Source organism: Pangasianodon hypophthalmus, chromosome 3, assembly GCF_027358585.1.
Source record: "Pangasianodon hypophthalmus isolate fPanHyp1 chromosome 3, fPanHyp1.pri, whole genome shotgun sequence".
Taxonomy (NCBI): domain Eukaryota; kingdom Metazoa; phylum Chordata; class Actinopteri; order Siluriformes; family Pangasiidae; genus Pangasianodon; species Pangasianodon hypophthalmus.
In genome coordinates this window covers 26,465,379-26,491,545 of record NC_069712.1, presented here as the reverse complement: position 1 = coordinate 26,491,545, position 26,167 = coordinate 26,465,379, and the positions used below count along the sequence as shown (strand labels likewise).

The window sequence follows — 26,167 nt, the reverse complement described above, 5'->3', positions numbered from 1 at the left end:
GTAGCAATGAGGTCATGTGTTTCCTGAGCTGAGACACCTGACATTCTGCTGTAAGAACTGCAATTCATTGTTTGTGTAGTGTTTTAAAGCCACCAAGACCCCGAGGCAGCAAAGCAAGCTCGTACAACTATATTCCCTCCTCCAGTCTTCACAGTAGGACAGGGTGTGGGTGTTAGAGTGCCCTTTTTTTTTAACCATAAACAGCATGTACCGAAACATTGAACTCTTTCTTTTCAATTCACACTGATAGTGTAGTGCTTCTGTTTGATTCATCCTTAGCATATTTGTGACAGCAGGCAGTGTCTTTGTTTTTTCTCAGGATAAACCAGTCTTGTCCATGTAGGTTAATATAGTCTGCAGGCCCATTCTTCTGTTTCAGCAGCACTGATCTTTGTGTATGTGTGGAGTCCCAGGATGTTTTTGTAGATTAATATTTGCTCATTTTCATGAAGGGTGCCAATAATTGTGGAGGACACAGGAACAGAGTGGATACTGAAATCTATACACAATTGTTTCATTTTCCTTGTTAAATACTTCAGATACTTCACTAAATGTTGGAAAATTGGACCTTTTTGCACATAATACGGCTCCACTCTTTACACAACCTCAGTATACTGAAACGTGTTCAGATATTTCAGTATATTTTTGCCGTATCAGGCACATGTGCCACTGAATCATTCACACTGAAATAGAAACTCGTAAGCCTAGTTAAAGATAAACCAATGAATTCAGCCTTGAAGCCAACAACTCATAATCTTATCATTGAGACTTAGATTATTGCTTTACAGTCCTATCTGAAATATTCATTTGCTTTTAGGCAGTTGAACTTGTGTTGCACTGCATTCCTTCTGTATTATCGAAAGCGTTTGAGCTCAGCAGTTGATATGTAAGACGTTTAGCTACCTCAGAGCAAAATATGTCGTGTATATGCATGTTTGGATTCTGTCTAGACTAAGCATAAGACATAGCTAAAATCTTTACCACAGTACAAATATGTATTATTCTTATACTATGCTTTAATTCTTTTATACTGGAATTTGCACAGCTAGTCGGTCAAACATGCATGTGTTGTATCACACTCGGTTATATTGCACTAAAGTAAGTCACCAGGGGCATCTGTGCTCAGTGTTTAGCTATTTACTCCGTTAGTCTTGAGCCTAATGTTTGGCAGACTGAAAAAAATACACAGATTCAACAATAGATCACATAATAAAATACATACATCACAAGCGAACAGATGCGATAGTTTCGTTCTCTACATTATCAAATGTTCTTCCACTAGCTTCCTCTGCGAGAGAGGGCAAAATTTCTCAAATTGTTACATTCAGTAATAGCTTTAAGTTTTTGGTTAGATTGAGGCTTAAAGTCATATTTGGGCTGGATTGGCTCTATACAGGGAGGTGTGGTAATGCAGTTATTACCGGAGTAATTCTGGGATTTTACTCGCCTAAAAATCCTTCTCAGACTTACTATTTATGTGTCATGTGACTGTATGACTGCGCTGCCATATTTATGACCGAAAGATTCACGAAGTACTGACCGAAGTGTGGTGAATGCGAAAAAAGACCGGAAAAGCAGCAGTCAAGCAAAAAACCTGGTTTCTGTTCTCTGTAACAAGTGCTTTATATCAGACAAGTTGGCTGGCTAGTTACACTGTATGTGTATGATAACTTTAGCTAGATGGCTGTAGCTATATAAGCTAGGTTAAATAAATAATCCAAGAATTTGTTTGTGACAGATTTATATGAAAAGGTAAGCTTAGGAAGTAGCTAGAAAGCGTGCTAAAAGTATACTCATTTGTTAGTGATGACGTTTAATAACCTGAAGCTTGGTACAACAACTGACGAAACAAAATTTAATTTGCGTATCAGCCTGCAGATAGAGCTAGCTAATGATAACCATCTAGGCAGAAACTAGGCTACACAATTCACTGGCCAGTTTTAGCCCACAAACCTTTGTTTTTGTTTATAAAGCTTGATAAAGCAATACTGCTGTTTAATTTATATTTATGAGTACAAAGTCAAAAGACATTGTGTGTGTAAATTTGAAGTGGATATATGCACAGAAAGTATATTAAATAAAAACAAAAGTGCTCGAATTCTCATTTCCCCTCACTGTAACTTTCCTGGGACTTTCCTGGGTGTAGATCAAAACAGCTGATCAGTGTTTTTATTCTAGGTATCACTTCTCAGGTGTTTTTGAATTCTCTGCCATTGCTTACCTGCGTATCTTTATACGTTATGGTCATAAATATGGTAGCTTGGAGAAAAAGCTCACGTGAATGAAGAAGGTTGATAGAATCCTGTAGAAGGATTACATATATATATATATAGATATATATATATATATATATATATATATATATTTATATATATATATATATTCTGTCGTTTTATGTGGACAAAGAGGACTCGCTCTTTTCTGCTGACTTCAGTGGAAATCAAACCAAAACCGAAATGTACTATTTTTAAAACAGAGAACAGTAAAATATAAACAACATTTCAGGAGATATTTTGGAGAAGTAATGCTTCTAGGGTGTTTTTTTTTTTGGTATGTGATTAAGTTGCTAATACAGCTATAACCTACATTAATGTTGTGGTCATGTGACCTGCTAATGATCAAGCAGAACCTGTGCGGCCACAAACCCTCCTGCAACAAGCGGTAATGATAAAGGTCAAAACAATCGGATATGAGATGCCAGCGTGATTCATGGAAACACTCCCTTTTCTGTGATTTATCCAGAGATCACTTACCCTCTGTGAATCGATCACAATTACTACACACATCCTCCAGCAGCATCACTTAACACACACACGTCTGGAAATCATATCCCGTCCAAATGGTACTTTAGAGTAACTTCTCCAAAACAAATTCTCCAAAAACATGCTTGTTTTTTTTTTTTCTCCTGCTAAACATTTTTAGGTCCACGTCACTCTACTCTGCAGGTTGCTTGCAATGAGCAGGCTTTATTGATCTGTTGATCAGAACTGGAAAGAGCAGAAGGAGCACAGCAGGTCGTCAATGGCACGCTGCTGCTCTTAAACGCCATGAAGAGTTGTATTTATCTATAGCACTTAATCACCTGTTTTGTTATAATTTCAGTTTTTTTTTATGGTTTTGGGGAAATATGTTTTTGAACAATTTAGTTTTTAATTACTATAGTTGCAGTGCATATATCTACTTCAAATTTACACACATAATGTCTTGACTTTGCACTTATAAATATGAACAAAAAAGTGGGCATTTACATCTTTGTCTACATGTCTACAGTAAGAAATAATTAGTTTTTACAGCGTTGTGGTTCAGTTTTGGCCCATTCCTCCATCTTCAGTTCCCCAAGGTTACGAGGATCCCTCTGATAGGACTCAAATTCCAAATCATCCATAAATTTTCAATGGAATTCAAGTCAGGAGATTAGTTAGGCCATGCAAGGCTTGGGTTATTTTGGATGTTTGTTTGGGGTCTTTTGTCTTGTTGAAATGTTCATCTTCGCCCAGAATTCAGTTTCTTGACCCATGAGATTAAATTCTCCTCTAACGTGTCCTGATACGTCGCTCCATTCATGTTTCCTTCAATGATGTGTTATGCCCCAGTACCATTTGAAGAGAAGCGGTCCCGTATCATGACGCTCCCAGTTTCAGTTTCAGTTATCATGATACTTAACTGTGGGATCATGCGTGCAGCCATTTTTTTCTTCATTACAGCATTGCAAGCTGAATTCATGCCAAAAAGTTCTGTTTTTTTTTTTTTTTTTTTTTGGTCTGTCCAGAGTACATTGTTTCCAAAGAGTTCTGATTTGTCTAAATGCATTTAGATGCACATCTCTGTGTTTATTTTGTAGGAACTGAGATGATTGTGGTGCGCTTTATTGCTTATTGTTCTCTGTGTTATTGTTGTTCCTGCTGCTTTCAGGTCGTCCTGCAACTCTTTTCCAGTGACTGCTGGTTTCTCTCTTCGCTTCCTTATCGTTACTCTTAGAGTGCATTGTGAAATCCTGTGTGACGTATCTGTCCAAGAACAATTAGTTGTGGTTCCATGAACTTTCCACCTTCATATAAATAATGAACCCGTTGTACTGACAGTGATGTTTAAGGTCTATGCTGTGGCTCTGTAGCTTTGCCATTCGAGTGTTTGCCATTTCTAACAACATGATTGCTACTTGTTGCATGAAATCTTCCCAACCAATAGCAATGTCTTTTATGTGCTTTTATGTAATTTCATCTAGAAGTTGATTTATTTTTATGTAACCTTTACATATACAGTATAATATTCAAATATATAGTGTCTGATACTTTTTTCCCTAACATGTTAGTTTTTTTTATGCTTATGAATACATATGTTTTTTGTTCATAATTATAAGTGCAAAAGATCAAAAGATTATAAAGTATAAGTCAAAAGATTTCGTGTGTAAATTTGAGGTGGATGTATAAAAAGGAAGTATATCAAATAACAAAAAACAGTGTCTGAATACTTATTTCCCCTCACTGTATATGTGCACAACCACCATTTACAAATTTGCATGAAGCAAGTTTTGCAAAAAAGACAGATTTATCTTTTGATTAAAAGTCGACATGATATGACACAAAATACTGATGTAAAGATAAACTGTAAGAGCTGTGTGTGCAACAGACGGTTAAATTTGACAAATTTAGGGGCATTTTCAAATACCCTTCATCTCAGTTTCAACTGATTCTGATATAAAACTCATAAGCATTGTGAAAGCTCCATCTTCTCAGACATCACGTAATCACACTGTTGTTGAGTGACAATTTATTAGCGAATAATATGGTTTGGAGACATGAAGAGCACAAATTAATTAAGCAAAATTGTTCATTTCCTGCAATTTTTCTTAATTATTTAGTGTGAATCTGCAGTGTCAGCTGCCTGACTGCGTATACAGGAATGAAGTACATCACTTGATAATCTGCATGACAGAAAAAAAAAAAATTGTAATAGATGAAATAAAGTTTACATTCTATTTGCTTATCTGTATTTTAATTATTGAATTGTTATTTCTTTATTAGGTTTACTAAAGCCCTGTAAACCTGTTTCTGTCAGTTTAATCACTAAGCACATAAAATGACATCAGCTGACATTATTAGTTATCAGAATTTTTTTAGCATCATAAAATCTTTATAGGTTCCAACTCGTGCCAGTGCCAACTCGATCCATTATTCATTTCCTTCAAATAGTGCTATATTAAAGCATCACTAATTCATGTGTACCCTGGTTCTTTGTAATAGGATCCATTTCGTAATCCTATATCCTTCTAACAGCTTAACCTCTGGCCTACTGATGACCAATAATAATATTTTAATACCAGTTAAAGACCAGTTTTTGTAGTCTTTTTCAACAAGATTTGCAAACAAAAAGTGAAAATAAATATATATTTTGAGTGTTATCAGTATTATGTTAATAATGGTGTTTAGTCAGAAATAGGTTATGCAGGTCAGTGGCATAGCCAGGAATTCATTTCAGGGGATTAGGAAATATCCTAAATAAAATCAACCCCACATTATCTGTACAATAAAATTGATAAGACACACTAGTGCGTTTTGGGTGGATGCCAGACAGTAGTAGGAGCAATGATGGCACGAGTTTTTTGTTTAATCATTTAATCTACCATCAACCAATCTCGCCATATTAATAACGTGACCATAAAACACCATTATGACAATTCAAATGATTAAAATAAGTTGCTAAAACTTGTGATGACTGTTCACCGTTTATGAGCATCATTACAGCTCAATTACTGTGCGAAACAGTAAAAAAATTTTCCTTTATACCACCACTGGTTGATTGTTCGAATCTGATTGTATATCATTGTATTGTATTTGTATAACAGCATGGCTCAAACAGAAGTTCTTGCTGTAACATGAGTGCTAGGTTAATATTAATACGCTCCTTCTAGTTTATTATTGTTTCTATAGTAACAGCTCATAAATGGGGACTTGTACAGTGGGCACTCCACATAATCTAAGACAAATAATAAACAGATTAAAAAAAGTGTTGTTTAACAAAGTAAAACCTGTAATCGTTGATGTGGTGACGTTTTTAAGGTGACATCTATTTAACATTTAGGGAAGGAGTCTCGGTTGTAGGCGCTTTATAACAGTCAGCTTCCCAGCACAGGAAATTCTTCAGGACAGAGGAATTTACGCTTTCCGGTTCCTGTGTAAAACGTGCTTTTAGAGACTGATTGAGAGAGAAAGAGAGAGAGAGAGAGATCCGATCTGTCATGTGTTATTCATTACCTAACATTTTAGCAGTATCTGTGCTATAATGATGTTCATATTGGGTATATACAGTATAATGAGCTGAGCTCATTGAATAAGCATTCAGAACTGGAAAGTATTTCAGGGTGGGTTCAACCCAAATTCCTCCAAATCCAACTAACCCCCCCACCCCCACCTGCCCAAAATTCTTCTACCCCTTCTATGGCTGGCATCATAGAAGAGATTTGAACTGCTGAGCTTTTCCCCTTAATATCTTATTATACATCCCAAAATTCTGTTACTAATTTTGTTTATTTATTTATTTATTTATTTATTTATTTATTAAATTTGGACAAACTACAGACCCTGTAAAAAAAAAAAAAAAATCGTATTAAAATCTCACTCTTCATTCATTTTTCAATGCAGCTCAAGAAGAGCATTTGTTTCACTTGGGCAGAGCACCACTATTCCTCTTATGCCATGTGACCTCACACACAAGTCAAGTAAAGCTAATCTGTGAATGAATCTTAAAACGAGCAAACGCCCATTTACCCTGAAAAAGTGGTTAAGATGTTGGACTTCTGATCGGAAGGTTGAGAGTTCAAATCCCAGCATGGCCAAGCAGCCACTGCTGGGCCCTCGAGCAAGGCCCTTAACCCTCAACTGCTCAGGTGTATAAATGAGATAATTGTAAGTCACTCTGGATAAGGGCGTCTGCCAAATGCCGTAAATGTAAATGTAAAATGCTCTCTTCTGGGGTTTGGCTTGTAGCTGTGTGCTATTCATCTGTTAGTCTAATCAGACACATGATAAAAAGTAAGGAAGATAATTATGATTTTGTTACTGGAGATACATGCTGTCTGCTAACTTTCAAAAATTGCATTTGAATTTCAGTTACTTAAAACATTTAGTATTTGAACTTTTGCCACCTTTGCCACAAGTCAGTTTGTGAAATTTCTGTTCTGATAGATCTGCCCCGGTTATCTGTAAGTGCTATTATTGTGAAATGGAAGCGTATAGGAGCAACAACAGCACAGCCACTGACGTGCTGAAGTGCGTAGCACATAAAAATCACCTATACTCTGTTGCATCACTCACTAAAGAGTTTCAGCTGCCTCTGGAATCAATATCAGTACAAGAACTGTGCGTTGGAAGCGTCATGAAATGGGTTTCCACGACTGAGCAGCTGCACACAAGCCGAAGATCACGATGCACAATGCCAGGCGTCAGCTGAAGTGGAGTAAAGCATATCACCACTGGACTCTGGAGCAGTGAAAACATGTTCTCCGGAGGGATGAATCGCTATCTGGCAGTCTGATGGAAGGCAGCATGCAACCCTCTATCCAGCTGTGGCTTGTTTGGGAACTGTTTTCATTGACTGAGCTCAATTCTTAATATATGAATTTCTTGTTTATAGAACTGTTGTATAAAAGCAACATTACACATGCAATCATGCTGTTGTAGTGAATATCAGCACAGCTGTCATTGCCTGCTGCCAAATCACACCCATTCAGTACAACAGCGTGACTGCGAGTGTGATATTCTTAATTTGCACCCTTCAAATGTTTATCAGTGTAAATGTCTTATAATGCACTGTTCTCTGTCACAACCAAACCAGCATACCCTGTTATGAGCTACACGGGCTGCTCCTGGACTGCTACCAAGAGAAACACAAATGCAGGCCCACTTGGTGCTACACAAAACAAAATTTGAAGGAAAAAAAAAAAACGTGCTTGAAAACATGTTCTTAGAATGCACTGATTATTCATACTGAGTGATGAACTCTATCCTACATTAGCATGAGCAACATACTGTAAGTTTCTGCTACTCACAGTGTGACAACAACTTTATTTATTTTTTTTTGTCATTGAATCATACTGTGAGTGTTTACTATGTAGATTATTCATACAGCTGCTCAGATTTCTGTTCTTAGGATTATCAGTGATAGTAGCTGACTTATTGATTTATTAATTTAGAAATGTGAGTCCAAATGTATCAAACCCCGATTGGGACAAATGATTGAAAGTGTGTGTTTCATGCACATACTGGTGGTGAGGGAAAGACAGACTGAACTGACTAACCTCTGTTTGTCTATTGTTCAGCCTCCTTCTTGGCTGATGTCACAGAGTGCTCAGTGTGTGTGTGTCTGTGTGTGTGAGAATAGTCTGAGGCTGTGAGGCTGTTCTTTACAGATCATACACATCTCCACATGTAAGATAGAACAGTTCTCAGCTGCCAGCTGCTGCCTTTGTGTTGTTTTTTTTTTTTTTCCTTTCTCACCATTACGTAATCTCTGAGTCACACCTGAGACTCGCAGTGTCCTGACTCTGAGAAGGATGTTTGTTGGAATCTGTGGGTGTGAGGGAGTGCTCCAGCAAGTGGCTGCGAGACCGAGACACGCAGTGAGAAATGCACATGCTTCCTTGGTGACTAGTAAGCTGTGTTGACCGGGTAGTTTTTTTTTTTTTTTTTTATTATCGGTTTTGCCCAGTTTCTGTTTTTCTATTCTCTGATTAGCTTTGCAGTTCTCTGGTTCCTCAGGATCTCTCATGTTATCTCCAAACCTGTCTTTCCTGTCTTATGCATACTGAGGTGGCTCTAGATTTTTGGGATGTTTTTGCTGCTTTATTTATTTTGTCAATAGAGCTGTTATATTTTTGAACTTTCATTTCTTGCTTTAAATTTCTATTTAACTACTATAATAGTAATTATTGTTGTTTTTAACATTCTCTATCTTCCTGTGTAATCTGCAGGTGGTGTGTGTGGCCAGATCCAGAATGCAGCTGTGGTGAAGGTGCTACTTGTGCATGATGCTGGTGTTGTTCGTGCTGATGATGGCTGTGTTGGGTGAGAGTCAGGCCTGCCCAAGCTCGGGAAACTGCTCAGGCTCGGAAAACAGCACCTCCAAGGAATGGTGCTATACGGCGAGAATCCGCAGCACCGTGCTGCAGGGACTTCCGTTCGGAGGAGTGCCCACTGTCCTCGCCCTCGACTTCATGTGCTTCCTGGTACGTCACGGCTTTGTGGAAGCTTGCAGTTGGTTACAATGTCTGGTAACACTTATTATATCTGATAACACTTATTATTATCTGATAACGCCTATTATGTTTATTCATTCTTTTTTTGTGAAACTTGTATTAAGTCTTTTCTGTTTTTTTCCTCCCCAATTTGCTCCTCCTCCAATTCCCACCCACCATACATACTAACAGAGGAGGGTGAATGCTAACATGATTCCTCCAAGACACATAAGGGGGCAGTCGTGGCCTAATGGATAGAGAGTCGGACTTGCAACCCGAAGGTGAACCTGAAGGTTGTGGGTTTGAGTCTCAGGTCCAGCAGGGATTGTAGGTGGGGGGAGTGAATAACCAGCGCTCTCTCCCACCCTCAGTACCACGACTGAGGTGAGACCCTTGAGCAAGGCACCGAACCCCCAACTGCTCCCCGGGCGCCGCAGCAAAAAAAAAAAAAAGGCTGCCTACTGCTCCGGGTGTGTGTTCACGGTGTGTGTTTGTGTTCACTACTGTGTGTGTGCACTTGGATGGGTTAAATGCAGAGCACAAATTCCTAGTATGGGTCACCATACTTGGCCACAAGTCACTTCACTATCACTATCACATAAAGGCAGCCAACCACATCTTTTTAAACTGCTGCTCATTTTGCATCACAGTGCCGCATAACATGTTCGGAAGAAAGTGCCTTCTGCCCTCTTCTCTATACATGAGCTCACAGACGCCCACAATTCGCTAGTGTCGCTGTGACTGACAGGGGAGAGGGAGTATGCCCCTCCCACTCAAAGCACATGGCCAAGAATCGAATTTGCGACCTCATGCTTTTCTCTGAAGGCACTCGGAAGCTGAAGTCAGTTTTAAAATTCTCTTGTTATACGTCATATTTTTGTGTAACTCTTTATTCTGTTACATTTTTCCTGTCATAATTAATCTGTTTTTAATTTCATTTTTTTTTCATACTATTTTTTACATACCTATTCATCAGGCCATTTATTTGTTTGCTTGTTATACAATTTTGTATATTCTGTCTTATTTTTAGCTTGTTAAATTTGTTAATATTGATGTGCAACACGATACACATTTAAATAGGAATTATACAACCATGATAGCTTTACGGTTTCTGGTTTCTTGGAAACATGACAGATTGTATTTTTTGTTTACTTAAATTCAAGAGCGAGAAGAGAGGCTGCTGAGGGAAAGGTTATTTATAACTGTTATAACACAAGTGAAATAATTTGTTTTGCGGGTGTATTTTATTGTAGTGCTGTTATCGAGATTTCCTGCTGAACTTTTTTTGAAGTCTGCATAACATTTGACTTGGTGGTACGTTGCGGGGTGTCTCTGTCATACTCTTTCTCTCTCACACACATATTTGCTGTCTTATACACACACATACACCATGTACATTTGTCTTGAGCATAAATTTTCTTTTTTGATTCAATCAGGATCTAGGAGTATAAATGGATGTAGCTGTATCATAGACTGTTTGAAACTATTTTACTGTTTGAATAGCTTTTTGCTCCCTAATTTTTTCATCATTTATGTGGCTAGAAGTTGTGGCCTATTTTCACTGAAAGTTGACAGTATGTCTAGAGTTAAGACTATAATTTATCTGTAATCCGTAATGTATCTGTAATATGATTGTCTCTTTGTTAACTGTAGTTTTGGATTACAGTTTTGTGTGTTTGTGTTCATCCAGGCGCTACTTTGTGTGTTCTCTTTCCTGAGGAAAGTAGCGTGGGATTATGGGCGTCTGGCGCTGGTCTCAGATGCAGACAGGTAAGAAAAATAAAGCTGTAATGACCCATCTAATTCAGCATTAATTGTGTCTGTCCTCTTCATAAAGTGTATTGATGAGCAGCTGCCATCTGCAGCTTCAGCTTTTTACTGCACACTTTGACAATCTGCGGTTACACACATATGCCATGCCATATATATCTGCTATATCATATTTATTGCAGTCCTTAACGTCAGAAGGAGCAGTTCCTATTTTGATTCCAGCATGACCATACGACAAAACCACCGGATTTTTAGCTCACGGCTGCTTTTATTGACAGATTTACGTTTTATGTTGTTTACCCACGTAGCTGTCATTGTTCATTCTTCTCCAGTGAATTGCACTGGTCTCAGTCTCAGAACATTCTCAGTTATAGTAATATTAAATATGTTAAGCATCACTACTTTAAGTGGCGGTGGAGTTGAAAAAGTTTTCACTGACATGAGAGGGTTTCTCTTTCCTCAGTGAGTTTGTCATCACATGATCTCATCACACCCATTTCTTTTCTTTTTTTCCTTTTTTTTTCTTTCTTTTTTTAACTTTTTAAGGCAGGATCAGCGGTACCGGCGTCTGGACGAACGAGAATAGTATGTCATGTTTTTACGTTCATCATTTCCTAGGAGTTCCTGCTCTCTTTTCCCAACATTGAATTAACCGTCTCTCTTTCCCTTCCACTTTCTCTCTCACTCTCTCTCTCTCTCTCTCTCCATCTGAGGTGGTGTGAATTCCTTTAACATAGCTCTGTCAACATTTTTCTCTCACAAAATTGCATAATTTCCTATTATTCCTGTACATTTTCTCCAGCGGGGGAGAGCTTTTTTTTTTTATCTTGTTATGGACTAATCAGTGATGCATGTGTGTTTATTTGATGCTCAACATGCATTTTGTGGACTTGACTATTGCACAGAATGCCTCTCAGAGGCAGGCTGCTTACAGGGAGAGGTAAAACTCTGTTATTAGCGGGAAAAAAATTAAACTTTTTATAGATAGAGTTAGTCGATTCATTTCTGTTCAGAAAGCCATCCTAACTGGACTGGTGGGATTTGTTTGCACGTATTGTCCACCCAGTACCTCATTCACATATATATTTTTTTATTTTATGTAGCTCTCTCTCTCTCACTCTTTCTCTCTTGCTCACACGCACATGCACTTACACACACCCAAACAAGCACTTATGTAGTGTAACATTTGTAGTAGCAGTGCACTCATGTCTGCTGAACACTGGTGATTTCTCTCCCTCTGTATGTCTCTAACCATCACTAAATTTTCCTCTCTCATCTGCATGTCACCTTCTCTCTAGGCCTAGTGGAATCTTTGTGCTTAATATTTGATGTGGATCCTTAATTTTGTGTACACCTAGGGGAAAAAAAATAATTAAAGTTTGAGTCTAGCATACTAGTTACATGACAGCCAGAGACTACCAGCCTCTATTCCACCAGTGTGCTGCCTCTTCAGCATTTTTCAGACAGAAATGTGATTAGATGATGCTGCGTCCATGCAGAGTACACCGAGTAAACTGGTTTGTTTGGTTTGTGTTTGTACACAGCGTGGCCTCCGCATTGCAGACGCCAGTCGATTCCCGTTACGAACGACTGACTTCGGTTTCCAGTTCCATCGACTTTGACCAAAGAGACAGCGTAAGTGTTTTATTTAGATCGGCTTTGTCAGGTTTACCCAACGCTTTACCAGCACACACTGGCACACACCTCTCACTATGTCACTCCCTGTGCAGGCCTTAAATACACACCTACATGTTTTGTAAAGGTTTACTCTGCTTAGTGTCACGGATATCTGTTTGACTTTCCCTTTCCCACTTTCCACAGGGAGCAGGCCACAATGTGTAAACTAGTGTGTGCAGCCATGACCAAAAAAGAAACTCAGGGAATATCTTAATGGCTAATATGCTTTATACACTCAGTTGGCAGTTTATCAGATACCCCCTCCTTGTACTTACAGTCATCTATAGCAGCAATTATACACTCCATATTGTACAGCTACACTTATAGTAACACCACACACACTGCAAAGCTAATACCATGTCAGTGTCACGTGTTTGTGTGTGTACACATTCTATAAAAATGTTGTGTGTCTTGCGTGCAGGGTTTCTGTTCCTGGCTAACAGCCATCTTCAGGATCAAGTGAGTGCTGTGTACTTATATTCTCTTTCAGTCATTGTGAGTGCTGGAAGGGTGAGATAAGTGGGTTGTGTGTGAAAGCTTTTTGAAATATTGTTTGTGTGATAGTATATCTGAGCACTCTAAGTATATCTCTGCTTCTTTTTTTCCCCCACACAGAGATGATGAGATCAGGGACAAATGTGGCGAGGATGCAGTGCACTACCTTTCGTTCCAGCGCCACATCATAGGTCTGCTGGTGGTGGTGGGCGTGCTGTCAGTGGGCATTATCCTGCCTGTCAACTTCTCAGGAGACCTTCTGGGTGAGTGATTAGTGCACAGGACTATCCCAAAGAGATTTTCGTCGATAATTCTGATAATGTCTTTTGTTCTAAAAACAGCCAGTATCTTCTCCAGTCAGTATATGTCACATGTTTAATTGCAGCCATGTGAGTTTAATGATCTAGTTAAAGATATTTCTGTGCTCTGAAACAAGCATTCGGGAATTGCTCATTATTACTTTTCTTGTGCTTCACAGATCATAATGCATACAGTTTTGGGAGAACAACAATAGCCAACTTAAACTCTGGGTAGAATCCTTTTTTTATTTTATTTATTTATTTTTTTTAAGCATTTGAGGTTCATTGTATGAATCATTTGTGTGTATAATAATAGACTTTAATTAAAATTGATGTATGAGTTCTGTCCCCTTTATATTAACACAGGAATAACCTGCTATGGCTGCACACTATCTTTGCATTCCTTTATCTGTTACTGACCGTCTACAGCATGAGGCGACACACCTCCAAGATGCACTACAAGGAAGACGATTTGGTGAGAGGGCTACAGTACTACTGAAATATCTTGGTCTTTTACATCAAGAGCACACTCCAAATTAAGTACTTCATAATTCATAACTTGTATTGTTCTAGCTGAAAGAATTTTGAAATGCTTTTTTTTTTTCCTTCTTTTTTTTTCCTTTCACAGGTGAAACGCACTTTATTCATTCATGGCATCAACAAATTTGCAGAAGAGAGTCAGATAAAGCTTCACTTTGAGTAAGGCCACTAAAGTTCATGACACTCAAACATGAGATTATTTATCTCTTACACTTTATATTATTTTAGCTGCACAGTAGTGAGGTTGCCTTAGTAACTTTGATTCCTGGCTGTATACAAGGTCATAGCCAAAGACAGGAACACACACATTTTCTGCAATTGTCAGCAGTGAGACCCAGATTGTCTGTTACACATTTACTATAAAACGGTATCATGTACATGAAGTTATATGATATAATTTATAAGCTATAGACATAAATAGATATATACAGTCACTACATATTGCACTTTAAATAAATGAAAAGCAGGTGGTATCTAGCATAACATTTCTAAAAGCATAGAATAAAATATGTATAAAATTTACATTATAATTCTGACTATGTCATCAGAAGCTGGGCGTTCTTGGCGTGGGAGGGATGACGTGCTCTCTTTCCCCAGTCAGGTGTAGCAGCAGTAACCAATAATGTGTCTGTGAGCTCATGTATGTGGAAGAGGGTAGATAGTGCTTTTTTCTGAGTGTGTTTAGCTGCCCTGTGACTCCGCACGAGCAGCATGGTGTTAGCTTCATGTGTCTCGGAGGAAGCACATGATAGCCCATACCATCCCCAGTTGGTAGCAGTCGTTTGATGGGGAAAGCAGGCTGGTGGGTGGGATTTAGCAGATGACCGGATTAGGAAGAAGATGGGGAAATGCATCTAAATACAGTATAATGCACAATAAATAGAAAGCTAGCTAGTTCTCCTAACTAGTTAGTTACCCAAGCATTGTTAGATATAGAAGATGACACTATACACAACACAACATTCACATATATATTTGAAAGTAAATCAGGCTGCTCACAAGCACTGGTAAAGTCTTCACTGTTGGTAGAAAGATTACCTGGTTAGCTCAGATAGGTTTATATAATGCTGTCGACATGACATTAGATATCAAGTTTTTGTTCCTATAATTATTTTCATCTGAACTAGTTAATTTGTAAAGCCGGTCCTTATATTGATTTTCCTGCAGGGATTCAGAGAATTCGTCACTAATTGAACTCTCTTTTCCACTCTCTCCTTTTTCTTCTCTTTTCTCCACACCTCTTCTCTCTCCTCTTTACACACAGGCAAGCATATGAAAATTGCGTTGTGCTGGAAGCACGCATTTGTTATGATGTGGCCAGACTCATGTATCTGGACTCTGAAAGGTGAACATTAACCATGTGCGACTCTGTGCTTTTAAACAGCTAAAAGCATGCTTGTGGGCTGCTGTGATTATTTATATAGCCCGAGTGGTGATAAAATCATTACTGAGCTGCTCTCCACAGGAAGAAGACGGAACGCAGCAAGAAGTTCTACACTGACTTGTTTAACAGGGAACATGTGCATACAATGATCAACCCCAAACCATGTGGCCACCTCTGCTGCTGCGTCATAAAGGGCTGTGAGCAGGTGAGACCTCTTTAGGGCCACAGATATTTATTGGATAATATGAAAATAGCCATGGTAGTTAACATTGCTTTAAATTACAAACAAACAAACATAAATATAAATAAAGTTCTAGATATAAATGCTGCAAAAATGTTCTTGGACAAATAGATACTTTTCCCCCCTATCAGTTGTGGTGATGTAGTTTTTTTTTTTTTTAATATATATTGTTTATGCTTATGAGTACATACTTTTCATATTTATAGGTACAAAATCAAAAGACATTATGTCTGTAAATTTGAAGTGGATATATGCACTGGAAGTATATAAAATAACAAAACCAAAACTTGCCTGAATATTTATTTCCCCTGACTGAAGCCTAATGAAAATCTAATGAAAGAAACCAACCTGCTGAAGACTTAACAAGGTATTGAAACTTAACAAACAGTCAGCAGCGACATTGTTTGAAAAAGTATAATGAAATGGAGTAATGCAGAAAAAAACAGTCAAATCCTCTATACAAAGTATTAACCCAGCTGTAATCACACAGATGTGGCTGGTAAATAATTGTAATCATACAGATGTGGCAGGTAAATAATTAAAGGCTTGTGCCATTTTAGTCAATAGTGAAAGCATGACTGGGTGAGTATTTATTTATTTATTTATTTTTTTAAATCTCTCACTTGCCTCATGGTTTTTGGTTAGTCTATTAAAAGCAGCTATTTCACTAGTGAAAATGTGCTGAGAATCTCACCACGTGAAGTCCTAAACACATTAGATTAACTCATTTGCACCTCTTGGGACTTCATTAGATCCTCACATTTTACCGCTACACCACTTGGTCCTCTGATACATTTATCTTTCATCATCTGTTACTCATCTGCTTGGATTTTTTTTTCTGTGTGTAGCACTATATAATAAATATAACACATTATGTGATAATGTATTCTTTCTAATGAGTGTGACTGGCAAATGAACGGTAATCTGTCTGATCATCTCGATCTGTAGCATTTTTATGCCATCACTTCAGCGAATACCTGTGTATTTTCGTATGTGACTTTGACCTTGTATTAATGAAAATTCATGGTGTTGAGCAGAGGGAAGCAATGAACTACTACACTGAGCTGGAGTCCAAGCTGAGAGAGGATTATAAGAAGGAGAAAGAGAAGGTCAGCACTAAGCCTCTGGAAATGGCCTTCGTCACCTTCCAGAATGAAGCCATGACTGCACTGTAGGTTTGAGAAGCTGTGTGTTTTGGATGTACTATGAATGTGTTACTTGGAGTTTATTGATATCTTCACAGACTCACATTAGTGTTTACATGCGTCGAGATCATCAGTATCTAGATGTTTTTTAAAAACTGGCCAAAATATAGTGATAACAGTGCCCCTGTATTGCAGCGATACATTTTGTGTTTCAAGAACATATCCAGTAGACTGGAATTTCAGTGTAACGCCTGTTGATTTATTTTTTTGCATGCTTTCTGACCATATGTTGGCCTCAAGACGCATGTCAATATCAGCTATAAATGGTGCATTAGTGCCTTCTGCTGAATTGACTTTTTATCTCTCATGTGGAAATCTTGACCAAAAGCAAAACTGTAGAATTTTATTTGCTCTTGTCACTTTTATTAATTTGTTTTTTTTTTCTTCAAAGTTTACTAGACTTAACATGTAACATATTGTAATTTTCCTTCTTAGCATTCTCAAGGACTTTAATGCGTGTAAGTTTCATGGCTGTCACTGTCGACGTGAGCCCAAATCCTCACCGTACAGCAGCATCCTGCAGACACACAAATGGTCAGTCACCTACGCTCCTGACCCACAGAACGTCTACTGGTAAGAGCCTCTGTTCGGAGCAGTCTGACTCTCCTCCATCATAATCACCACACAGACAGCGATACAGCCTTTTTTTGGCAAATGAGCCAGTAGTATACATAGGTTAGGTAGTAATTTTGTCATTTCTCCTGCAGGGAGCACTTGTCAATAGGCGGCATATCCTGGTGGGTCCGCTGCTTAATTATCAACTGTTTACTCTTTCTCCTGCTCTTCTTTCTCACCACTCCTGCCATCATCATATCTACCATGGACAAGTTCAACGTTACAAAACCTGTAGAGTACCTGAATGTAAGTAGGTATTGCATTGAACACAAGTGTGACTGCCCTCACTCTATACATGCATGCTGTGTTTTATGAAACTTTGACTTAGAAACTTCGAGTTAGATATTATAAAGTAATAAACTGAATGCATTTTTTTAATTTGTCACCCCCATCCCTTGTTCTTCCCTTCACTGTGTTCTGCTTTGGTCTGGACTTCCAGAATCCCATAATCACCCAGTTCTTCCCCACTCTGCTCTTGTGGTCCTTCTCCGCCCTGCTGCCCACCATCGTGTACTACTCCGCTTTCTTTGAGGCACACTGGACACGGTACACACTCGCTTCCCTGCTTCCTTTCCTCACACACATCAGCTAGCGCTGTATTAGAAGAGCACATAAAGGAGGCACAGGAAAGGATAAGAGTTCTGTGCATTTTGACACTCATAATATAGGAGATTATTTTTCTAGCAGTTGTGTATTTTATATATTTTAATTTATGTTGTTTAAAATAGGAAAGATGCTAATTAACCTGTGCAAAGCTGAAAAAAAATTATTCCTGCATGTCTTATTGGACACACACTTTGGACACTCACTCATTCTGGTGATTTTGGGACTTTTTCCTAACAGTTCTGGGGAGAACAGAACCACTATGCACAAGTGCTACACCTTCCTCATCTTTATGGTCCTGCTACTGCCATCTCTGGGCCTCAGCAGGTAAACCTCTAATACATAAAATTCTTGTGACTGGAGGAAAATACAGCTGGAAACTTTGGACTATCTTACACTTGTATAGGATTAAATACTCTATATTTTTCAGTATTTTGAAATGTATCAAATAGATTTCTCTGGACATATAAATTCCTGTAAATGGAGATGGAGATGTGTAGAAGAAGGCTGCACATTTTTCCTTATTGCGAACACTTTGAGTTGGCTTATCATTGCTATTTAAAGTGTTTTAACTACGAGGAAGTGTGCTGTCACTTTAGTAATATGCTGTGTCTTCATTCTTTTCCTAATGTAGTTTGGATTTGTTTTTTCGCTGGCTTTTTGACAAGAAGTTCCTGGCTCACGCTACAGTGAGATTCGAGTAAGTTATTGCATGAGCAGGCCTTTCTGTACCTTAAGGGATTCTGGGAATATTATACTATACCCCTATCAGTTTAATTTTATTTTGCAACATTAACAGCTCTAAACAGATATTATTTCTTGAGGTGACTGTCCATAGATTTTTACTGAAATGTTTTTCTCTCTGTGCTTCAGATGTGTATTTCTTCCAGATAATGGGGCTTTCTTTGTTAACTACGTCATTGCCTCGGCCTTCATTGGTAATGCCATGGACCTATTGCGCATTCCGGGTCTGCTCATGTACATGATTCGTCTGTGCTTGGCTCGCTCTGCAGCCGAGAGACGCAACGTAAAGAAGGTAGCGAATTTCCTCAGACACCCCATATCTCCATGCTTATGCGTATTGGCACATCACGTACATGTATACATTCTAAGGTGCTAATAGTCGCAGGAACCAGTTAATGCCTTATTCACTATTAACATTATATATATGATGTAGCCTAAAGTATGTGGACACCTGACCATCACACCTGTGTGAGCTTGTTGAAGATCCCAATCACAAACCATAGGAATTTATATGGAGTTGAACGCACTTTGTAGCTGTAACAGTCTCCACTCTTCTGGGATCTCTTTCTACAAGATTTTGAAGAGTGTTTTTGGGAATTTGTACCCATTTAGTCAAAAAAGCATTTGGAAGGCCTGGCTCACAATTAACATTCCAGTTCATCCCAAAGATGTTCAGTGGGGTTGAGGTCAGGGCTCTTTGCAGGCCACTGGAGTTCCTCCACACCAAGCTCATCAAACCATGACTTTAAGGACTTTGCTTTGTGCACAGGGACACAGTCATGCTGAAAGAGGAAATGGCCTTCTCCAAACTGTTGCCACAAAGTTGGAAGAATACAGCTGTCTAAAATGTCTTGCTGTAGCATTAACTTTACTTTTCACTGGAACTAAGGGGCCCAGACCTATATCCCTCCTTCAAAAACGTTTCTGTTGTGCACCTAGGAGGGGTGTCCATATACTTTTGGCCATATAGTGTACACTTCTTGTGGAAAGACATGAAACCCCTTCATATGCTTACAGATTGCATGCATAGATGGGAGCACAAACAAGATAAATGAATAAACTTTTTTGATTCCTATTTTAAAAAGATGCCTTTTTACATTGCTTTTTTTTTTTTTTTTTTTTTTTTTTTTTGCAATTCATCATAGTTTCACATACTTTAAAGCACAGCCCTTCATGATGCATTCATTAGGATAACAAAAAAAAAAAAAAAACAATGAATCATGAAGCTGAATTAATGTGAGATTTGCTTTCACAGCATCAAGCGTACGAGTTCCAGTTCGGGGCAGCGTACGCCTGGTTGATGAACGTCTTCACTGTAGTCATGACCTACAGCATCAGCTGTCCGATCATCGTTCCTTTCGGTAAGCTTCTCAAACCCACCTAACCCTTGAACAGATGGAAAAAAAAATTAATGACTTCTCGGACCATTTGGCTGTAAATATTAGCTGCTTTATAATATACCTAAGCATTATCGATTGAGTTTTACTAAAACCCTAGTTCAGTTGTAACATTACTTCATGACACATCTTCACGTAAAGCCTTCACGTAAAGCCTAAAGCCGTAAAGTCTTTTTGAATGCTGAAAACTCAACTAATGGAAGATCACTTTGTAATCCTTTCCTGCACAGTGCAATGGCTGTAATGTTGACTACATTCTCGTCCATAAAGCATTCTTAATGACTTCTTCTGAGGACGTACTTATCTGTTGGCATTGTCTTGGTGCCCTAAGCATTACAACAGTGATAGAAAAAAAAAAAAAAAAAAAAACTTTGCATATAATTTTCAAAGCATTTCAGTCCATGTGCTTTAACCCATCCCCATCTTGTAGCTGTCTTGTGATATGGGGGAACTAGCTATTGAGAAATAGATAAATAATATGTGTATGTTAAAAGCATTGGGGCAACAAGAGCCATGCCGTGCCAATTTTGATGCCTAAAACTGTGGCTTGATGGCAGTAGCACAGACATGTTGCTTATGCCAGGAACTGATGCCATATGACGAATAAGTCCAAAAAGTGTGTCAAGTCTGACCTGACAGCTCTGGTTTTGCATTGAGATAATAGTTTTCAGGGTGACTCACTGTAAGGTGAGAATAATAATGCTAAGGCTAACAAAAAGGCACACAAAAAAAAAAAAAATGACAAAGCAGACTTCATGAAGTTCCTGAAACTTACCTGAAACTTTTAACCACTCGGTCTGTCCTCCGTCTAGGTTTAATGTACATGTTATTAAAGCACCTGGTGGACAGGTATAATATGTACTACGCCTACCTGCCGTCCAAACTGGATAAGAAGATCCACTCTGGAGCTGTGAACCAGGTGGTGGCTGCACCCATCCTGTGCCTCTTCTGGTTGCTCTTCTTCTCCACTGTACGCACAGGTGAGCCGCCTTCTAGCAAACAGTTTTTTTTGTTGTGTGTGACTTTCATTAAATATTTTGGTACTACCATGCTCATAAATGATTACTGCAGACAGCTAATTTAAAATTCCAGTCGCTGAAGTAATGTGTATATCTTGTACTACTTTGTATTCTCTGTAATGCACACAGTACTAGACGCAGGAAAATAATGGCAGCAAATTACCCAACCTCCCCTCCAACATGCCATACTGTTTAGCTCCTGTTTAGCACAAAGCCAGCACAACGTTCGGCACTCCGAGCCTTAAACCAAGCTCGTCGGACATAGAGACTCTTGAATGATTAAAAAGTGTTGTCATCTAGGTGCTGTTCATTAAAGATTTTCTTTGTCGTCTTTGCTCTTCCTAGGGTTCCTTGCTGCCACCTCAATGTTCACGTTTGTGGTTCTGATCATCACCATCATAGTTTGCGTCTCTCATGTTGTGTTCGGGCATTTTAAGTACCTAAGCGCACACAATTACACGGTAAGTCTGTAATCCACGTCCATAAATGTGGTTGTATGTACTATACTGTATTTTTCTGTGAACCTGTGCTTCGTGTTTTCTCTATAGATTGACTCACAGGACACGGATGGAGTAGAGAATGGACAGCCGCCTGGCACCTCCCCGCCTACCAAATCTGCGGTGAGATTGAATGGCTATGAGTGTATTGGGTTGTCTGTCATTTTTTTACAAGTAACTCATCACACCATGACGTAAATTCACATAACTCTCATAATTGCTATGAGTACCCAGTTTTACATTTTGATATTCTCACATAAAGATTAAAGAAATGTATATGGCTCACGTGAAATATATGACAACAGAATTCTTGCCATCCTTTTCAGTCTTATCGATGCCTTTCATGAATTGATAATCTGGAAATTTTCCCAATGATTATCTATTTTTATGAGTAAATTTCAAATATAACTACTGGCTGCTGCAGCACATGCTTAAATCTATAGCACAGGCCTATGTTTATGCTCTCATCCTGCGTTTATGGTGCGTTGTAAGTGGTAAGTTGCAAGTTGGAAGCTACTCGTGAAAAGCTACTTTAACCACACTTTTACAGTTACAGGCCTGAGTGGCTATTTGTACTGTTATAGTGAACTTTAGGCATTCATGCAAAATTCTGGAATTAAAATGCAGTACAGCAACAACAGTGGACAATAGCGAGTAGCTTAGCAACAAGCTGGTCAGCTGGTAGTGATAACTCTAATGTTGATGATTACCTTCTCAAAAACAGTGATTAATATAGTCAGTGTTATGGATTTATCCAAGTATCGTGTCTGTATATTAACTGTTCTAAAGCCAATATTGTTATAAACTCATTTAAAAGTAGAGAAGGAGGACTTTACACTGTTCACAGCATGAGTGGCCATGTTGATTTGAAGTAACTCAGTAAACAGGGAAGGAGCTGTTAGTTGAGAAGACTACTCCGATTTGACGAGCCTTTTTTTTAAAAAATTTTTTTTATTTTTTTGCTGTGGCACCCGGGGAGCAGTTTGGGGGTTCGGTGCCTTGCTCAAGGGTCTCACCTCAGTCGTGGTATTGAGGGTGGAAGAGAGCGCTGGTCATTTACTCCCCCCGAACACAATCCCTGCTGGACCTGAGACTCGAACCCACGACCTTCAGGTTCAGCTTCGGGTTACTCTACCGAGACTCTAACCATTAGGCCACGACTGTTGTACGTGTTGTAGATGGGGAATTACACGTTGCCTCGAATGCAGCGTCAAGACCACACAGACAGTGTCATATCGGGAAGATCTAGTAGATGGAGCCGTATTATTTGTTCATGAATGAGTTAGCTAGGTCAGGTCTATCTCCAGGATCTGGTATAACTCTTCCTTCTGGTCACCCAGAGCTGTTACGCCAGGCAGCATTAAACAGTCAAATAGAGTACAGTGTGAAACTGCTAGCAAATGCAGAGAACCCATTTAAATGTAATTTTAAAATATTGATAAAGACACATCAAGAAAAAAATGTGCTGATCAATAATCGATATATTGATGTTTTATGACATCCTTAGTTTTAATGCAGCACTTGTTTTGCCAGGAGTTATTTTGCTATAATATATAAAGTGATGCATATCATGTATTGTACGAAAGTATAGTGATGTCATATTGCTCGGCCCTAACAGAGAGGTATACTCTACTGATAGAGAACCACAAGAGTTTGTTTCTCAAGGTAGTCACATCTGGATGTTGGGAAGTATTGGGATTATGTTGGTCCTTGCTGTAAAACACCAAAGAATAATAAATATTTCCAAAAAAGGTGGAACGTTCTTCCAACCAGCTTCAGTTGTTTTACATCTGATTACATTTTCCCCTTTTCCTCCTGTCCCTCAGCAGAAGTACATCGCACAGGTTCTGCAGGAGCAGGGCCCAGAGGAGTCAGGCTCCGGGAGTGGTGAGGAGTATGGCCAGGGTTCCTCGCAGGATGATGAGCTCATCGTACCGGGCTCTGCTGTCAACGAGGGAGATTTCCAGTCAGGAGAGGACAGTCTCATTGACAACGAGGTGCACCAGTGAGGCACACTACATTCAGTAAATAGAGCTAAACAGACTATAATTAGATCAAAAGCAAACACACTGTACTGAGATCGGATAAAGCTGTGCTCCAGGACCCTTGCGCCTGTCCGGACCAGGGGGTCACACTTGGATACGTTCCTTCCTTTGGGCTTGGAGGGCAACTAGCAAACACTAACAAGGCTTGACCATTTCCTTTCTTACTTGACGTGGAAAATGCCACTTGTGCTATTACACACTAACTTAAATCTAATCAAGTTCACTGAGGCACTCATGCTGCTTCATGATAGCTTGTTCACATCATGTACGACTGGCTCTCGATCACCTGCATCACCTTTAGAGGGAGAAAACTGTAGTGGGTGCAAATCTGTTCCTTGAGCATTTTCGATAATGTTTTTTTGGTTTTGCTTTGGGAGAAATCCTTTTGATCATGGTATTTATGCATTATGCACCTATTTTGTGTTACGAGTTTTTAATCAGTAGGTTCGTGGGTTCAGAAATGTAAACTGTTCTCTAAAGGTGAGTATTTACTTGGATACACTCCAACTTGCTATCTTTGGAAATGCAGGGTTGTCCTTTTTTTTTTTTTTTTTTTTCTCCTCCATTAAAAAAAAAAAAGCATGTGTCAGTTTTGCAGTGATGAGCCAAATTGTTAATGTTACGAATGTTCTTTGTGGCTTCAGCTGTAACTGAACACTTTTTATTTAAAAAAAAAAAACATTAAGCAAGCACCAAGTAGTTTAATTTCATACAGTGTTTTAAAGCTGACCTAAACACAGAGCTGCCGTGGCTCTTCTACATTTACCATTTCACTGAATTGTTTTAGCACCACGTGGATCCGTGCTGAAGCAGAGCCGTCTATCCAACAAATCATTGGCTAGACTGTGGGTTATTAATTACTGTCAGGGTTAGGCTGCAGAGACACTCATTCATCATGAGATTTACTGACTACTTTATTGAACAGCCTGTGGGGGTATAACACTGATTTAGATGCCTTTACTACCTGATTGTAACGTGATCTTGTGAACTCTTGATTTTGGTGGATGTTCTCAAAGACAGATTTTGTATGGTCGTCACTTCCTTGCACGTTCTAGCATGAGAGTTGTGTATTCAACTTTCCTTTTCTTTTGTTGTTGTTTTTTTTTTTTTGTTAAACAACAAAATCCTCTCTCTTCTGCCATAAATTCGAAACAATGTAGCAATTAATATAGTCCACCACTGAATGCAACTTTTTACATCCTGTGACACAAAATGCAAGCAAAAATGAATGAGCGAAACTTTAAATGTCTGATCCTGAGTCATGTCTCTGTCTTTGTGGGTTTCTCTGTGTCCAACCTGCATTTTAGAAGCAGCAGCTAAAGGAACGTTGTGGAATGTAAGAGCAATAAAGAGAAAGTGAGTGCGAGTGTATCACTGTAAAATCATATGCCATATCAACAGGTCCTGGTTGGTACTGAAAAACGAATAATAGTCCATGTATTTTAATTGTTTACATGAATTACTGTCAAATGTTTGGCTTGCCTTATTCTGTCATGAAACCATGGTGAGTAGTTTGTGAGCCTATGACTACATGTTAGAAAGAGAAATGATGCAAATTTTTCTGTACTGACACTTGAAAAATGATGTAAATCTCATAATCTCACTAATTTATGAATCGCAGTGATAGCTTCTCCTCATGTTCCAGTGGCAATGATGCTGCTTCTCATGTTACTTTAAGCATGAATCATGGTGATGTAAAACACTCATGATGATGCAGCATTTCCATTACTGGATATACGATGTTAGTCCTTGGATTAAGGAAATCCCCGTGTTTATCTGATTAATTTGTCATTGTACCTCTGGTGGGTGTTAGACCCTGTAGATGATGATTTTAAAATCATGAAATATGACCTGGAGGCTGCACTTTACGCACACATCTCTGTCGATGTTTCCGTTTGTTTCTGAGATTTTATTTATTTCATTTGCTACAGTTTCTCATTATAGAAGGAGACCACTATTTGTCTAAAGTGGAGCTGTTGGAACTTGGAATTTTTGTGTGTGTAAATAGACTGTCACTGCACTGCTCTCATGAACACTAAACTGTGGCATTTATGGACATGTGTACAGCTCAGACATGTACAGTCAATCAAGTTGTGTTTTTTTTTTTTTTGTTTTTTTTTCCCCCTCAAGAACACTAAGCATCCCTTTTATTGTGTCAGCTGTCGAATGCAAACAGTGCTACTCTGGTCTCCATGTTTTCTATTGTAGCTTTCCTTGTTCCTCAGAAATCTTTTTTATAATGTCCACTTCAGAGCCTTCCATGTCTTTAAAACAATAAATTCAGCCTTTACTGCTAAAACTTGACTCAACATTCCTTTAACCAATTTTTAAGTCTAAACTCTGACTCTTCATGTGTATCTCTCCATGGTGGTGAAATAAATAGTTGAACTGATTCCAGATAACA

At 38.7% G+C, this 26,167-nt stretch overlaps 1 protein-coding gene across 5 annotated transcripts in view; it reads left to right on the top strand.

Annotated features, from left to right (window-relative positions):
- Nucleotides 1-24,489, top strand: part of tmem63ba (transmembrane protein 63Ba) — a 34,082-nt gene extending 9,593 nt beyond the window's left edge. For 3 of the 5 annotated variants that reach the window (XM_053232974.1, XM_053232975.1, XM_053232976.1), the window contains 23 exons: nt 8,969-9,223; nt 10,923-11,002; nt 11,549-11,587; nt 12,547-12,637; nt 13,101-13,138; nt 13,295-13,437; nt 13,653-13,704; nt 13,840-13,948; nt 14,102-14,172; nt 15,278-15,358; nt 15,479-15,602; nt 16,676-16,809; nt 17,279-17,416; nt 17,551-17,704; nt 17,898-18,004; nt 18,302-18,388; nt 18,696-18,761; nt 18,935-19,097; nt 20,061-20,166; nt 21,015-21,182; nt 21,567-21,682; nt 21,770-21,841; nt 23,545-24,489. In XM_053232974.1, the coding sequence (XP_053088949.1) occupies nt 9,023-9,223; nt 10,923-11,002; nt 11,549-11,587; nt 12,547-12,637; nt 13,101-13,138; nt 13,295-13,437; nt 13,653-13,704; nt 13,840-13,948; nt 14,102-14,172; nt 15,278-15,358; nt 15,479-15,602; nt 16,676-16,809; nt 17,279-17,416; nt 17,551-17,704; nt 17,898-18,004; nt 18,302-18,388; nt 18,696-18,761; nt 18,935-19,097; nt 20,061-20,166; nt 21,015-21,182; nt 21,567-21,682; nt 21,770-21,841; nt 23,545-23,727 (2,523 nt within the window). In that variant the 5' untranslated portion in view covers nt 8,969-9,022 and the 3' untranslated portion in view covers nt 23,728-24,489. The remainder of the gene's footprint in view (nt 1-8,968; nt 9,224-10,922; nt 11,003-11,548; nt 11,588-12,546; nt 12,638-13,100; nt 13,139-13,294; nt 13,438-13,652; nt 13,705-13,839; nt 13,949-14,101; nt 14,173-15,277; nt 15,359-15,478; nt 15,603-16,675; nt 16,810-17,278; nt 17,417-17,550; nt 17,705-17,897; nt 18,005-18,301; nt 18,389-18,695; nt 18,762-18,934; nt 19,098-20,060; nt 20,167-21,014; nt 21,183-21,566; nt 21,683-21,769; nt 21,842-23,544) is intronic. The other 2 variants (XM_053232977.1, XM_053232978.1) reach the window with 2 other exon arrangements.
- The last annotated feature ends 1,678 nt before the right edge of the window (nt 24,490-26,167 follow it).